The 15589-nt window shown below is 60.8% G+C and overlaps 1 protein-coding gene across 1 annotated transcript; it reads right to left on the bottom strand.

Moving 5' to 3' along the window:
* Positions 1-36: 36 nt before the first annotated feature.
* On the bottom strand, positions 37-12142 carry CATSPERG (catsper channel auxiliary subunit gamma). Its single transcript, XM_090052849.1, has 30 exons — positions 11921-12142; positions 11525-11578; positions 10696-10840; positions 9680-9806; positions 9478-9547; positions 9090-9245; positions 8509-8680; positions 7968-8102; positions 7628-7693; positions 7059-7172; positions 6617-6667; positions 6385-6514; positions 6098-6209; positions 5709-5867; positions 5495-5613; positions 4791-5004; positions 4338-4400; positions 3873-4056; positions 3321-3523; positions 2918-2998; positions 2659-2715; positions 2338-2494; positions 2138-2201; positions 1945-2046; positions 1573-1674; positions 1342-1434; positions 940-1039; positions 625-751; positions 379-491; positions 37-56 (listed from the first exon to the last, which is right to left on the bottom strand). Exons 1-30 carry the CDS (start codon positions 12140-12142, stop codon positions 51-53), a joined length of 3498 nt encoding a protein of 1165 aa, XP_089908975.1. The 3' UTR covers positions 37-50.
* Positions 12143-15589: the final 3447 nt, after the last annotated feature.

Genomic DNA, 15589 nt, shown 5'->3' on the forward strand with positions numbered 1-15589 from the left:
CCCCGAGAAGCGCCTGCTGTCCCCTGTGCTGGCAACTGCAGCTCCAGGACCTAGTCCTGTCGATAGGAGACAAAGCCTGGTCAGCCTGTGGGTGGACTGGGGACAACTGAGAGCTACTGGGATGTCAGCCCATCCTTCCCCCAGGACTGGGCTGAGGTCTGACTAGTCAAACTGGGTCAACTGAGCGTCACTGGGATGCCGGCCCTCCTCCCCCAGGTCAGATTCGCGGCCTCTCCAGACTGCTTGCTGGTTGGAAGGGACCGGATCCTGCCTCCCTGCCTCCCTCCCTAGAAACTGGGATGGGGGCTCAGCCCCTCGTGCGTCAGGACATTGCTCCCAGGAGCTGGGGTGACCCTGGTGGGGCTGATGCTGACTCACTGAGGCTGGGACGTGGGACGCAGAGCTCCTGTGGCTGCTGTGGGGGGACTCGGTGCCCATCTCGGGGTCCAAGGATAAGCTGGTTTGGGGCGACGAGAAGTTGGACATGGACTCTGCCAGGGCAAAGCAGGGCAGAGCTGGGATCTGGGGGGCACAGGAGCAGGCCTCCATACCAAGGGGGGGTGCCCATGTGGTGGGAGAGCCCCATTCTCCTGCCCCGGGGGGATCAGGGCCCCCCCTACTCACCTGTCCGGAGGATGACGACATCTTCCAGGCGCTGAAGCAGCCAGGTCCAGAGGACCCGAATCTTGGGTGCCAACGCGTGGTACAGGATGTAGAGGATCAGGAGGCCCCAGAGGACAGCCATGGTGATCTGTGGGGGGCCAAACCCAGGGAAAAGGGAGTGTGTGTATGGGGCAGGCCTGTTGATGGCAGTGACCCATGGCTCTGCAGGGGGGTGGAAGGAGACCACGGGGAGGGGGAGCCCTGGTGCGCGGTGCCAGGGCTCCTGGGTTGTCTCCCCCGTGGGGTCAGCAGCGAGGTCCCCCCAGCCCCGCTCACCTTCACATAGAAGTACTTGCGTTCGGGGCTCAGGGGCAGCCCATGGACATGGATGATGAAGTCCAGGTCATAGTCACAGTACGTGCTCGTGTCCACACCCCTGTGGATGCAGGGAGCTGCGTGGGGTCGACTTCCCACAGTCCTCTGCAATGTGGCTGGCTGGGGGGAAGGTGGGAGGCTCTCTCCCCCGGGCGGACGTTTCCCAGCCCCTGTGATGTGACCCCCAAGGAACGGGGTAAAGCCCCCGGGCTGCTCGAGTCTCTTCCAGCTGTGACTTGGAAGCCCTCCAACCTGCTGGGACTCCTGCATTCCCACCTTGTGCCTCAGTTTCCCCATCTAAAATGGGGCTCTCAAGAGGTCTGTGCTCGGCAGGAGGGTATTTCCTGTGGGGCTGGTGCTCACCTGTTGGACACCTCCATCAGGAAGTAGTAATCGGGTGCGTGGAGCCCCGTGGGCAGGATATCGTGGCAGGGAGAATGCCGCCGGCACAGCCACCTGCGGGGTGGGGGGCTCCATCAGTGGTGGTGAGGAAGCTGGCTGGCTTTGGGCACTGAAGGCTTCCTGGGGTCACCTGTTAGTTGGGTGGGTCTTACAGCCCTTGATCAGGGAATGGACAAATAGACAGGTCCTTACCTGATCCCGTTGTTGGTCCCGGACAGGACGATGTGGCCACTAGGGTCGGTCCTCATGGGTTTTGTCAGATCCGCTCGGGTCCAGATCAACGAGTGCAGGGGGCTGGGGACGAGGAGTGAGAGTATCCGGGATAACCCCGCTCAAGGCGGCTGGATCCCACTGGGTGGGATGTTCTGTCCAGACCTTGCTGAACCCCCCCAGATCCTTGCTGGACACCACTGGGCTGGATTCGGCCTAGCCCACACTCCCGGGGTCCCAGCTGCTGTCTACAGGGGCTGCATTGGATCCAGCTGGCAGTGCTAATGAGGCAGCTCTCTCACCCTGGGCAGGGCTAGGTGCTGCCCTGTAGTGCCCATGAGCTGGGGCAGGTACCTGCCATTGATGTGGGGGTTATAGGCATCGATCATATCACTAGTAAATTCAGAGATGTTGTTCTCCGTGTAGGCTCCCCCGCCGACAATCTTCAGTGTGTAGCTGCATGGAGGAAGTGTGGCCATGAAAGCTAGGCCAGGCTGGGGCTCAGCTTTGCCAGGGAGGTGGACAAGGGATTGGGGCAGGCCCTTACTTGCCATGGAAGGGCCCTGACTCGCCAGTCACCATGTCCTGAATCAGGAAGAAGGGGTAAAAGACTGCGAGGAAGAGAATGTGGACATCAGACCTCTGCGCAGAGCCCTGGAGCTAGGGGTCGGGGGCTGCTCCCAGGATGGGAGCCTGCAGGACGGAGACCCCGGAGGCTCTGGGTCTGTGGTGGGAGTCTGCTCTTACTGTCGTCGAAGAAGAAGCAAGGCATGTCAGGGTTGACGGAGATGCAGTCATAATACCGGTTGTTCTTCTTGGCACTGTAGCGCAAGGTGCGGGTGATGTCGAATGCCAGCCGCTTGCCCGGCGGGCACCCGATGTAGACAGGAACAACCTCATAGCCCTGCAAGAGGCCAGGATGGAGGGTGGGGGTGAGACCAGAGGCTGAGGGGGGCCCATCTCCACCCCCCGGGTCCTGCGTGGGCTTGGCATGGATCTGCGTGGCACCAGAGATGCAGCAGTAGCCCCATCACTGCCAAGAAATGCCCCACCGTGACGGCTTGGTACCTGCAGCTGCATACCGGTTCTTGTGTAACGGTAGCAGTTCAATGCTGAGTTCATGACCTGCACAGTTGGAAGCACAGCCAGGGGGGTTTCTTGAGATGGCTCCACATCTCCAGCTGCCGTTGCAGGTGGGGAAAGCGCCTTCCCCTTGACTCCGGGGCGGGGGAGGACCCACCAGGGGTCCTGCTGCTGGGGGCAGCCAGTGGGAGCCTCTGGGTCTGGCGTGGGTGCCCGTATCCTCACGCCGAGGCCCCTCACTTACCTTCAGCGTCATGGAGCTGGTGAGCGCATTCAGGCCACTGAGCTCCTGCCTTGGGTAGTGGCCCCTGTCCCTGATGGTCACCTGGAGGAGAGAAGCCACCATGAGCTGCACAGGAAGGGCCTGGTCCATGGGGATGGGCTGGCGTCTTCTCTTGGAGCATGACAGGGTCTGAGATGGAGGGCATGGGAGCCATGTAGGGGAGCCCCCTTGGCTAGCAGCTGTCCAGGATCCATGGCCTCTCTGCTCCCGGCTCCGATAGCCCAGGGTGGGGCAATGGGGCTATTCCCTGCCCTGCCCTCCCATGAGCCCTGGGTCTGTGAAGAGCCTGGAGGACTCAGCAGGGAGGATTTCAGGCTTCCTCTAGTGTGTGGGGCTGGGACCGGGGCCATGGTGTTGACCTCACCTTGTAGAGCAAAGAGCCGCGGTTCATGAGCTCCTGGCGCTGCAGGATGGAGGCCACATGGGTGGGGTGGGCCAAGACCACAGTAAGCCACACGTACTCCAGAGATTTCTCCTCCAGCCTCTCAACTGCGGCAGGGATGGGAGAGCCTCTCGAACCTGCGCCTGGCCGCCCCTTGTACCACGGGGGCTTTGCAGCTGGGGGAGCTGGAAAGGGTAGGAGGGGAGTGGAATCGGGGAAGCCGGGCATCTCCATCCAGCACCAGGTGTGGGTTCAAGGCTCACCAGAGTGAGTCACTGGGGGAATGTGGCAGGGACCGAGAGCCCGGACGCCAGGCTTGTTTCCCAGCTTGGGGAGGGGGCGTGAAGTCCAATGGTTAGAGCACAGAGGGGTGGGCTGCCAGGACACTTGGGTTCTCTCCCCTGCTCTGAGAGGGGGAATAAAGTCTGGCGGCAAGAGTTGGGGGTGGGGTGGGGCTGGGCGCTCAGGCACCCCTCAAAGACTTGGCCCATTGGGTCCTGCTGCCCTTCCCCAGCCCCAGCCCTGGCCTCTCACAGCCATCCTCGGTGGAGGCGATGCTGAGGAAGACGGAGAAGCTGTACTCATTGTACTTGTCCAGGTAGATCTTCTCGGGCAGCTCGTTGTTGGGCAGCAGGTCGTACACCTTTGCGTAGCTGCCCGTATTCACGTAGACGCCACCCGAGGAGTTCCTGTTGCTCGCCACGTAGAAGTAGTAATCCTGGGTGGGAAGAAGGTGGGTGGGTGGGTGGGCTGGCCAAGCCGAGGCATGGGGGGGACCTTGTGTGGCACACGCGTATTCTTGGGCCTGTTTCTCCCACTCGGGTGCGACTGACTTCTGCTGGAGGCAGGGGCCGAGCGTGATGCCCCGGCTCAGGGGGTAGAGTCCCACCAGCCCTCTGCAGGGGTGGGGAAACTGAGGTGCCAAGGGAAGGGGTGGGGGCTGCGGGGGAATTCAGGTGCTTGTGACACCCACAGCTGGGCGCCGGGGTCTCTCCGTACCTCATACTGCTTCTTGTTCTTCCACCAGCGCCACGTCGGGTCGTGGACTGGGTCTGCGTAAGGCTGCAAGAGCCACAGGGGGGTTGGATGGGGCAGGGATGCCTCGTGTCCCCACCCAAGCTGGTCTTCAACCAGCCCTGGTACGGTCTGGGTTGGAGGCTGACCATCAGCTGATTGTTGGCCCCAGCTTTGAACTTGCCAGTGCCAGGGGTAGCCCGGGATCACAAGCCACCCTGGTAGGTAGAAAGGGCACGACCAGGATCTGATCTCTGATCCCACCGCGCTATTAAAGCACTGTGTGCTGGGGGCTTTCACATTGGCACCTCTCAGGCTGAGCCGGGCGAAGGAGATGGGCTTTCTTCCTTCCTGACAGTGATGCCAAGCAGCAGGTTTGGGGGCCTAGCCCCAGGCACCTAATTCCCTTCCTTCTGGGCAGCGGGAGCCTGTGCTCACCCGGTTGTAGTCGGCGTGAAGCCACAGGAGCTGGAAAAGGAGGCCCTGGTAGACACCCAGGGAGATGTTGTTGTGGAAGCCAGTCTCGTCCATGACATCGGGTGGCGAAATATGGTAGTGCTCCATACGTGTGAAGCGCTGCGGCGCTGGCAGCTCGTGCATGCGCATGACGGCGAAGAGGCATGTGTCGGGGAAGCTGATGTAGTCTAATTGCCTGGTGGGGGAGACGGGAGCAAGAGGGGTGTCATGCTAGGGGCATGAAGCCTCCCCTGTTGCTAGGTGAGCTCCTCGGGAGCATGGGGAGGGTCCAAGAGTGGCACTGATGTGGGGGGGGGGATGTCCGCAATACAGGGCATGTGTCTGCATGGGTGGTGTCTGTGTGGCTGGGTGTGTAGCCTGGGGGGTGTCTAGGTGGTTGTGTGTGGACAGGGTACATGGGAGAACCATGTGTGGGAGTAGGTGCAGGGGGGGAATCGTCCCCTCCTCTGCAGCATGGACTCAGCCTGGCTCTGTGCTCCGCTTGCGGCTGGGGGGACAGGGAGATGCCGGGCTGAGGTCCGAAGGGGCCCCGAAGCTGCCTGAGCTTTCCAGGGGGGTCTGCTGTTTGCCCATGTGAGGCCCGGCAGCAGAACTGGGACCCTGTCCTGCTCTGTCCATGTGCCCTGGTAACAGCGGACCCCGGCTCGGGCAGCCCCGCCACTCACCTAACAATGACCCAGAAGTGCTGTTGCTCGTTGAGGTACAGGGTGGGCAGGAGGGTGGAGAGAGGGAACTTCCTCTTGACCAGCCTGCCCGTGCCATCTGGGTCCACGATGTACACCAGCTGTGGGGGGAAAAAGGCAGCTCAGGGTGGCACCAGTGCCCCGTGACCTGGATCTCTTTGCCCCCGCCCACCCCAGGCCTCAGCCTCTCCATCACCTGATGCAGCCCATCCTTGTTGTAGAAGAGGCTGATGAAGGACTCGTTCGAGCCATAGTCCCTGGAGCCCATCAGGATCTTCACTGTGAGGTAGGAGCTCCAGGCTTGTGAGGGATATACCTTTCTGATGACTGAGCTGCCTTCCAGCGAGAACCAGATCTACGGGGACAGCCCCCGTCTCCCAGCTCAGCCGGCCCTTGAGGTGCTCCCACTAGCCCGGGTAAGCCCCAACCCTCTTCCACCCGCTCGCAAAGGAATTGGGGACCTAGTTGTTCCCATTTCACAGACGGGCCAACTGAGGGACGAGACACTTTGGCTGCCCTCAGCCACGGCTGGGTCTGGAACCCGGGTGTCCTGGGGTGAGGCTGCATCCCATCCGGCCGCCATACCTCCTCTGATTCAGTCACCCAGACCAAGTCGCCTCGGTAGGACTGCACAAAGTACTTGATGGGTGACTGGGAGGGGAACTCGGAGAGGTAGATGTAGTTCATTGCGTCATAGCTGCAAGAAGCACAGGGTGACATGCCTGGCAGGGCTGTCCCAGGGCCTTGTTCTGCCAAGCCTGAACAGCTCTCCGCTCCCAGGATCAGGGCCTTGGTGTTTCCCAGCAGCCGGCTGCCCCCTCCAGCCCTGGGGATGGGGAAGGATGCTAGGCTGGGGTGCCCATGGCACTCACCTCTGCAGGATGACATTACCCCAGATGTAGAAGATGGTGCTGAATGGGTTGTAGGACAGGCCGCGGGGCACCAGTGGGGTGGTTGTGTACTCCTCCAGCCCCACCAGCATCACGAAGCCCTGATCGGTGTCTGTGGGGGGAGGATATGGGGCACGGGCAGTTTGCTGGGGTTGGTGGGGGGCAAGGTGGGGGTGGGTGAGAGTGAGAGCTCCCCACACACAGATGGACATACCTTTGGGCACGAAGGGAGGCACGTGGTACAGCAGCTTGAACGTAGTGGTATCTGTTCCGACAAAGGCAGGGATGTGGACGTGAGCACGGACCCCGCTCCCAGCCACCCCACTTCCCTTCCCCCTGATCAGGGCTCCCAGGATCCTGGCCTGGGATGTCCATATTCATGCAATGCCTCCACGGCTGGGATGGCTGTTCCCTGCCAGACAACCGGTGGGGAAACCGAGGCACGGGGCAGCTATATGACCTCTCCAAGCCCAGGGTATGACTTTAAACGTGGCATCTCTCTTCCTGTTGTTGGGGGGATGGGAGGGAGCTTTGTCTCCCCAAATGCTGACCCACAGCAGCCCAGGAGGCTCCAGTGTTGGGGCAGAGAAGTTCCAGCTGTCTCGGAGTGGTGGCTGGGAGCTGGCCCGCGCCCCACAGCCCCACACCCTGCTTACTTGTGCTGTAGGACACGATGGAGTAATTGGACTGGTTGCTCTTGGTCTCCTGCACCAGTAGGGTCAAGCAGAAATCCTCAGTTTGGTAGATGGCCCAGATGACACGGCAAGAAACTGTGAAAGGGAGCTGAGCTGGGGACATGGAACTGCTGGATCAGGCCCCAAGCTTCCCAACGGCAGCGAGCCGGGGGAGATGCTGGGAGGCTGCTCCTTGGGGGACCCTGGCTCCAGAGAGGATGTGTCTGCTGGTGCCTGGGTGACCCCGGTGTGTTGGGCCTTGGGCCTAAATTCCCTCCCCTGTGCTCAAAGGCAAGTCAATGGCAAAGCTGAAAACACAGCCAGGACCCCCTGGCCACCTCCCCCAGACTCCTGTGGAAAGTGCTAGCCCCTCACTCCCTGCCCCGAGCTGGGGAGAGAACCCAGGAGCCAGGGCTGCCAGCTCCCCCGGATCTGAACCACTAGACCCCACTCCCCAACCAGCATTGGAGAGACAGCCCAGGCATCCGGGCTCCCAGCTGCCCCACTAGAAGTCCCCGCTTTCGGGGACCCTCCGGCCCCGAGGCACTCACTCTTCAGGAAGGTGCACACGTTTTCTTTCTTTCTGGATAAGAGAGAGCTGAAGGAGATGATCGTATCTACGGGAGGAGGGAGGCTGTCACTGGGGGGAGGTCCCATCTGCCAGAGACATGGCAGGGGCTGGGCAAGGCAAGGTGGAACAGCTTTGAAAGCTGGGACGTGGATGCACTGGGTTCGAGTCATGACGGCTACAGAGCCCACCTGGGGACTTGGACAGCTGTGGCGAGGTACGGCTGGTGCCTGGTTGGGGGCATGGAGACCTCCAGCCAGCCAGCACAGAGCACTAGGAACCTGGAGGAACGCAGGGCCCCAATTTCCCAGCTCTGGGTGTACCTTGAATACTGCCGATGTAGACCTCACCCTCGTTGCTGCCACCGCCTAGGGCAAGGATGTACTCTCCGCCATAGGAGAAGGGCACTGGGTTCAGCTTGGCCACGCACACGTTGTTCAGCACCCGGTTCCAGACAGCTGGGGAGGAGAGAGGTGCCTGCTGTCAGGCCCCTGCACCAGGCATCCCCAGCCAGAGAGCAAGAGTGGGTGGCAAGCAGGAAGCCAGGTCTAGTGGGTGACACCCCTGCCCTTAGACCTGCCCCATGCCTACGATCATTGGCTTGAGGGCAGGGTGATGAGACCTGAATCCTCAAGATTTAGGCTCCCACCAGGCATTGAGACCATTGCGATCCAGCCTGCAGGGGTCTCGGAGGAGAAGCCGATGGCGGGGCACAGCAGGAGCCTGGGTACGGGTCCCCAGTGCTCAGGGATCTGCATTCCCAAAGATGCTTGGGAGATGCTGCTGACACATCAATTGAAGCCGGCGTTACCAGGGACCCCCACGGAGCCCGTGAGCACAGCCGGGGCTCCCCCCAGCTCTTACTGGATGCGTATCTTGTGTTCTGGAGGACGGCATAGTGGCCAGTGAAGTAGTAGACCAGCTGGTTCTGGCGGATGAAGAGTACGGACTCCAGGGAGATGGCGTCCGAGATGGTGGAGGAGAACTTCTCCTGGGGGCAGCCCAAGGACCCAATCCAGCAGCTGTCGATGGCCACCTGGGATCATAGAGATTGACACTGCAGCCACAGGAAGGCACCAGGTTTGGGCCCCAGAGCTGGAGCTGAGCCATGGACTGGGCAGCTGGACACAGCGCGGCCAGTGCAAAAACAGCTTGGTGCATCCCGGCCAGGACATCGCTGAGCCTCAGCTGCCCTTGGAGGAGGCCCTGCTGTTTCTCAAGCCGCTGGGGAGAGAACCCAGGAGTTCAGGACTCCCAGGCTGCTGTCCTCACTGCATTGCCCTGCCCAGGAGAGCCACGGCCCGCTACAGTAGGCGTACAGCCTTGAGTCTGAGCTCAGCCCCACTGGCTCCAAACCGCGGTGCCTGCCCAGCCATGCTGTGACCGCGATTAGGCCCACGGTGTCTGCCTCGCTCCCCCCACAGCCCTGCTGGGGCTTCAGCTACCTCAATGGCGGTGAAGTCGGAGAACTCTGTGTTGGACAGCAGGATGACCTTGTGGTCGGGGAACTCCCCGAGGATCCGAACGGGGGCTTTCTCATACGTGCTCCAGATGGGCCGCGACGGCTGGCCCAGCGCCAACATCCTTCCCAAATCGGGCACCTATGACACAGGGGCCGTGGGGTGGGGGCGCAGCTGAGAGGCTCCAGAGCAGCCAGGACCCAGCCCCTATTTCAGAGGGGAAACTGAGGCACGGGGCAACTCACTAACTTGCCTCTTCCCCTCCACCAACAGCTGCTTCCAAATCCTATGCTAGTGTTTTTGCTCTGAGCACTTCCCAGGTTTTCATCCAGTGCCAGCCCTGTCTCCCAGGTGGGGAAACTGAGGCACGTACCTCTTGCCCGATGGATGTCCGCAAGCCTTTGCGGGTGTTCCTCACGTATCCATTGATGTTGATGAAGAACCTGAAGGTAAAAAGCAGGTCTCTCACTTATTGGAGCCAGCAGTAAAACCTCTGCTGGGGCCAGGGACTACCCCTGGGGTGACTCTTGGTATGGGAGAGTGGGGCAGCAGTGGGGGTCACCCCCCACCTTCACCTCTTTTCCTCTATGTCTAGGCCGAGACCATTGCTTTCCACCAGGACGTCCATCACGACACTCCCATTCATGATGGGCATGGGTGTGAACCAGCTCATGTGACATACCTCCTCGCTGGCACACGGCCCTGCGGACAGTTCACTGAAAACATCAGCTCCAAGCTCAGCCACGCTCAAAAAGGCCAGTAACACGTCCAGGGGAATGAAGAAGGGAATTGGGAACAAAACAGAAAATATCACAACACCCCTTTATCAATCTGCGGTGTGTCCACAGCTCCAAGACTGTGCCCAGGTCTGGACCCCGCACCTCCAAAAAGATGGAGAAGAGCTGGAGAAGGTGCAGAGAAGGGCAGTGAGGGGGATCGGTCCTGCGGTAGGAGACTAACGATGCCAGGGGGTTAGGAGAGAGGTGCTGGAGGAGACGGGATGGGGTTTACACCCTACTAAAGATGGAAGAGATAGTCCCAGGGGATCAACTCCTGGCCGTCTCTCACCAGACCAGGATGAGGGGTCACAGCATGAAATGAGCAGGCTGGCAGTGTAACACCGACACCAGGACAATCGTTGCCCCCGTGTGAGGTGAAAGGGGGGAGCTCGTGGGGGGAGCAGAGAGTTCAGCCAGCTCCACCCTGGGGCTGGGCCTATGCTGGAAGAAAAGGGGCATCGGAGGTGGGAGTGGGGGGCACAGCCTCAGGGTCACCATGTCCTGGACCCTCCATGGCTGCAAGGGGGAGAGGAATGGGGTAAAACCCTGGTCAGACCCCATCGCTCTCCCTTCCAGCCTCCACGTGACATGGGAGACCAGGCAGGACGGACCTAGGGTCTGACCCCATCCATGGTAGCTCTCACGTTCTTATCTAAGTGCCTGGCACAGGTAGGGTGACTCTCAACTCCTGCTCCCCACTGTGTCAGGCCTCTTTGGGCCCCAGGCAGTAAGGGTCCAGCAGGGTAAGTGGATGCTCCAGATCCCCCCAGCCCAGCCCAGCCCAGCCCAGCCCAGCCCTATGGATGCAGCACCTGGGATCCTGTAAGGGGCACCTTCCATCTCGATTTGCAGCTGCTCGGCTTTCTGCTGCAGGTTGTTGATGGGCTCTTCGAAGGTCACAGTCACCACCGGGTTCAGTCCGTTGAGGAAAGCTTGGCGGATGATGATCTTAGTGTCCTGGGACCAAGGATGCTCTTAGTGCAGGGGAACCAAGGGAACAGAGTCCAGCTTTGATCCCTGCTTGCACCCTGCCCACGGCAGCCTGGAGACCCCAATCCGACCGGAGCCGGAAGGCCTATGAGGGAAGGAGCAGAGCATGCCCTTCTCTGAGAATGCAGATGCTGCTTGGAGCTTCTGCTTTGCTGATCACTTGCTATGCAGCCCTAAATACCTTCTGGCTCCATGCCTCAGTTTCCCTTCTTTAGCTTGGAAGACAGGCAAGGTGCAGGCTTATAGCTGGAGACCTTGTGTTCCCCCCTCCTCCCTGGAGGCACATTGTGCAATTGCTCAGGCCCTCAGTTGCCCACCTCTGGGCTCACTGCTTCTCTGGGAGGGTAGGGTGGGTTAGGAGGGTGAATGAGTTAGGGCCTGTGTTCAGATTGGGATAGAGGCATTTCCATTGGGACACGGTGTATTTGGGGTCTTGCTGTAGCCCGAGGCACAGGGGTCCAAGCCTCTGTCCATGCAGTTATGGGGGTCCAGGGTGGCCAGGTACAGCGGTTGCCATGGCACGTACATGTGTGCTCATGGCCAGGGAAGCTGGCGTGGCTTTACCACAGCAGCCAGATTGACCAGTGAGATGGGACAGACCTCTTGGGAGGGCATGGAGGACAAACAACACCCCTAGCCCCATGCCAGTACCTGTTTGGTGCAGGTGAGGTTGATCTTCAGGTAGTACGGAAAGGACAAGTAGTGCTGTTGGGAAGGGAGAATGGGGAGGCTTCGAACCCAGACTCCAGCCCCCGGCTTCCAGCCTGGGCTGCAGCCACCCTCCACCATGCTGCAGAGGTGAGAAACCCCCCAACCCTGATTCTGTAGTGACAGGAGAGGGAAATGAATTTCTTCCCAGCTCCATGTGGCCACCAGCAAAGCCCATGGGACAGCTACTAGGGAGAGAGGATTGAAACCTTCTGCACTTTACGAGTGCCAATTCTTCTGCTTGAAAGTCAGGATGAGGCCCCTGGGCAGGCAGCAGCCAGGTGCAAGCCGGGCTGCGGGCTCTATCCCCAGTGGCCACGGGAGGGGACGGGGACTCACGGAGTTCTTGTCGCTCAAGTCGATGGGCGAGTCAGTGAGGTTGTGAAACACAGTGATGCCGCTGTGCACCGGCAGCTGCTTGTGGAAGACTTTCTTCTCCCCGCCCAGGTCATCATAGCTATTGAGCACCACGTTCCACTCGCAGTCCTGGACCACCAGCAAAGCGTGCGTGGACAGCAGCATGAAGGCCAGGAGATACCACTTGATGATCTGAGACACCATGAGGAGCCCCTACAGAGCCTGCCGGTGGGTGGGGACCCCAGATCCTGAGGTGCCCTGTCCTCTCTGACGCTCTTTGTAGGTCTGCTTGGGGAAAGATGCGCAGACAGGAGTTACAGCACTGAAATGCGGCCACCTCTGGGGTGGAACGTAGCAGCTGTTTGCACAAAGACTGCACCCATGGCAAGAGCTCTGGGGAGGAAACGGGAACAATGCCCAGCATCTTGAGGGCTAGAAATGAGGAGGAATATTCTCCTACCCTGCCGAAGCCACGCCGGGGTCCACGTGCCTGAGTTGGGCTATGACCTGGACTCTGTTTCAGAGTGAACTGGATGCTGAATGGGGATGGAATCTGGGCCAAAGCCTCAGCAGGGGATTCACGCCTGCCACCTCCGCAGCTGTCAGAAAGACAAACAAAATGTCAGGGATGATGATAAAGGGGATTGTGAACACAACAGAGTGGGTCGTGACGCCCCTCTGGTAATCCATGGTGTGTCCACAGCGCTAATACAGCGCCCAGCTCTGGTTCCTGGGGATGGGGAAGAGCTGGGCAAGGTGCAGAGAAGGGCAGCAAGGGGCAAGGGGGATCGGTGCTATGGGGGGAGACGAATGAGGTCAGGCCTGGTGGGTTTAGGAGAGAGGCACTGGAGAGGGGACAGGACAAGGGTTTATAACATAAGAAGTGGCAAAAAGACAGTCCCAGGGATTGATTCCTGGCCGTCTCTCACCAGGCAAGGATGAGGGGTCCCGGCACGAAAGGAGCAGGCCGGCAGTGTAACACTGACACTGGGACGGTCGTGTCCCCCTGCGTGGGGTGAAAGCAGGGAGCTCGTGGGCACCGGGCGCGGGGGGAGCGGAGAGTTCAGCCAGATCCTCCCGGGGGCTGGGCTTGTGCTGGCAGAAAGGGGCATTGGGGGCTGTGGGGCATGGCGTTGCCGCATCCTGGACACTCGATGGGTACAAGGGGGAGAGGAACGGGGGGAAACCCTGCTTGGACCCTGCCCCTCTCCTGTCCAGCGCCGCTCTTTGCTGCCCTGGCACCCCCAGGACCAGGCAGGATGGAGCTGGGGTCTGACCCAGCATGTAGCAACTCTTATGACCTTAAATGATATGCGCTTCAGGTTAGCAGGCATGTATTCAGTGGGTGGGAGGGGGGCAAGCAGCCCGGCCCCACCAACAGACCCCAGCAGCTTCAGCTAGACCCTTGTGAACTGTGTGAACCTTGATTTGGGGTGGGGGGACCCCAAACTCCCCAAGTTCCCATGAATCGTGGTGGGAAGGATCTCAATGGAAGGTCTCTAAGCCAGGGCTTCTCATCTTGCCTGGCAGCGTCCACAGGTGGTGGATGAAGGAACGACCTTAGCTGTGAAATAAGCAGGGGGATCTCTGCCGAGTAAGCTGCCGCGGACCAAGCAGCCCCCCTTGATAAATACCAAGTATTAGGTTTATTATTATTATTTACTAGAGAACAACAGCAGGGAGATTCTCCTCTGGCAAAGAACTCGGGTCAGAACAGGGCAAGGGAATTTGGGACGCTCCAGCTTAATGTATTTCTTACAATTACTTTATGTGACAAAAATTTGCTGGTAGCACTTAAGGTAGTATCGTTTTAAATTGGTGGTGTGCAATCCGTCAGATTTTGGGAACCGCTGCTCTAGGGTTATCTCGAGTGTTTAAACCGCTGGCAGCATCTTGCAGCACCCTTCACAGGGTTTCACAGCTCCCCGGGTGAGATCCAAACGGTAAACCAACCATGGGAGCTCCTTTGAGAGGATCGGACACAAAACTTCTGCTGTGCCATGGGATCACGAGGCAGTGCGTCGGTGTGTGTGGGATCCACCTGAGACTGAGGTGGGGTATTTCTCGAGACCCCTGGTCTCGAGAAATACCCCGCTAGGTATATTTCTAGAGGCCCCCAGTATAGACCACAGGCCCGCTTGGAAAACACCAGCTTAGGGAAAAATAAGAGTTGCTTTCCTGTTGCCGTGAATGAGACCAGAACTGGGCAGGATGTCCGTGATCCTCTGGATTCCCTCCCGGGTGGATTGGGTGAATCGTGCTTGCCCACTTAACAGTGCGTGGCTGGCCAAGGTCCCCTGGGAAGGATCTCCGGGTGCCGCAGGGTGCTGGATCACCCTGGTTGAGAGTCACTGCTCCAGGCACCACCGTTGGCAATCCCATGCCGTCATGGGTGATGGCCGTTCATGACCCCCGGTTGAGAGTCGCTTTCCAGGAATCACCACCCCGTCACGGATGACGGTTTTCCACGATTGCTTCACCTGCGGGGCTAAAGCCACTTCCATGCCAGGCAGAACGGGACCTGGATCTGAGGACGGGGAGGCCAAAACGGTTGGAGACCTCGTTCTGCTGCCGACGCTGACTTCTCCTGCCGCCTGCCCCACCGCAGAGGTCTACAGACCCACATCTCGGCACCCTCAGAGGACATGTATGGCTTCTCTGGAGGGACAGCATTGCCCTCTGCCGTCCCCGCCACCACCTGCGCTGCTTGACGGCAGGTTTGGCAGAGATCCCCCTGCTCTGCGCGCTGCGCAGGTCGTTTCTCCGTTCGCCACCTTCAGGCAGCCGCGGATGAGAGGGTGCCTCGCGTGCACCCGCCCAACGGTGCGGGGCCGCCCGGGGAGGGGTCTCCGGCCTCCCCGGAGGTGCGAGACAGCCCCGGTTGAGAGTCGCTGCCCCAGACAAGGCTCCTGCCCCCGCACAGGTTGCGTTTGCCTGCCTCCTGGGTGAGCCCCGCGCCCCCCGGCCCGCCTGGGGAAGCGACTCTCAACTGGGGCCCTCCAGCACCCCAGGGGTTCACATCGCCCCGGGGGGACGGATCACCCCAGGGAGTCCAGATCACGGGGGGGGGCACGGATCATACTGTGAGGACCCTGGATTACTCGGGGGTGGGGTCCAGACCACCCTGGGGGGGCCGCATCACCCCGCGGGTCCAGAAAACCCTGGTTGAGAGTCGCTGCAAGTACAGGACCCGTGGGGGGGGGCGGGCCTGCCCCGTCACGCTCCCTTGGAGGGGGGGAAAGCAGCATTCCCGTGACGTCATCGCCCTTCCGTGACGTCGCAGCTCCCCCTTTGCTGCGTCACGCCCCCCACCCGCGATGATGCCGTGCCGTCACGCGCCCGTCAAAGTTGTCCCCGCCCCGGCGCCATGTCGTCACCGGCTGCGGCTTAACTGCCTCCTCGGCGCGCGGGTGACGCGACCGAATGACGGCTCGATCCCCCTCCCCCCTCCGTTCCCCCGCTCCCTGCCCGTTAGGAAGCTCGGGCACTCCCATTGGCTGCGGCCCGGCGTTGCCAGGGCGACCCCCTGAGCCGTCGCGCGGCGGCCGGAAGCCTGGGGCCGCGCGTTGCCATGGCGAGCCGCCCTCCAGCCGCGCCGTTGCCGTGGCGGGCCGGAAAGCGGCGCGTCGCCAGGGGGGACGGCGGGGCCGT

Source organism: Crocodylus siamensis, chromosome 6 (genome assembly GCF_052110815.1).
Source record: "Crocodylus siamensis isolate JL-2025a chromosome 6, ASM5211081v1, whole genome shotgun sequence".
NCBI lineage: Eukaryota > Metazoa > Chordata > Crocodylia > Crocodylidae > Crocodylus > Crocodylus siamensis.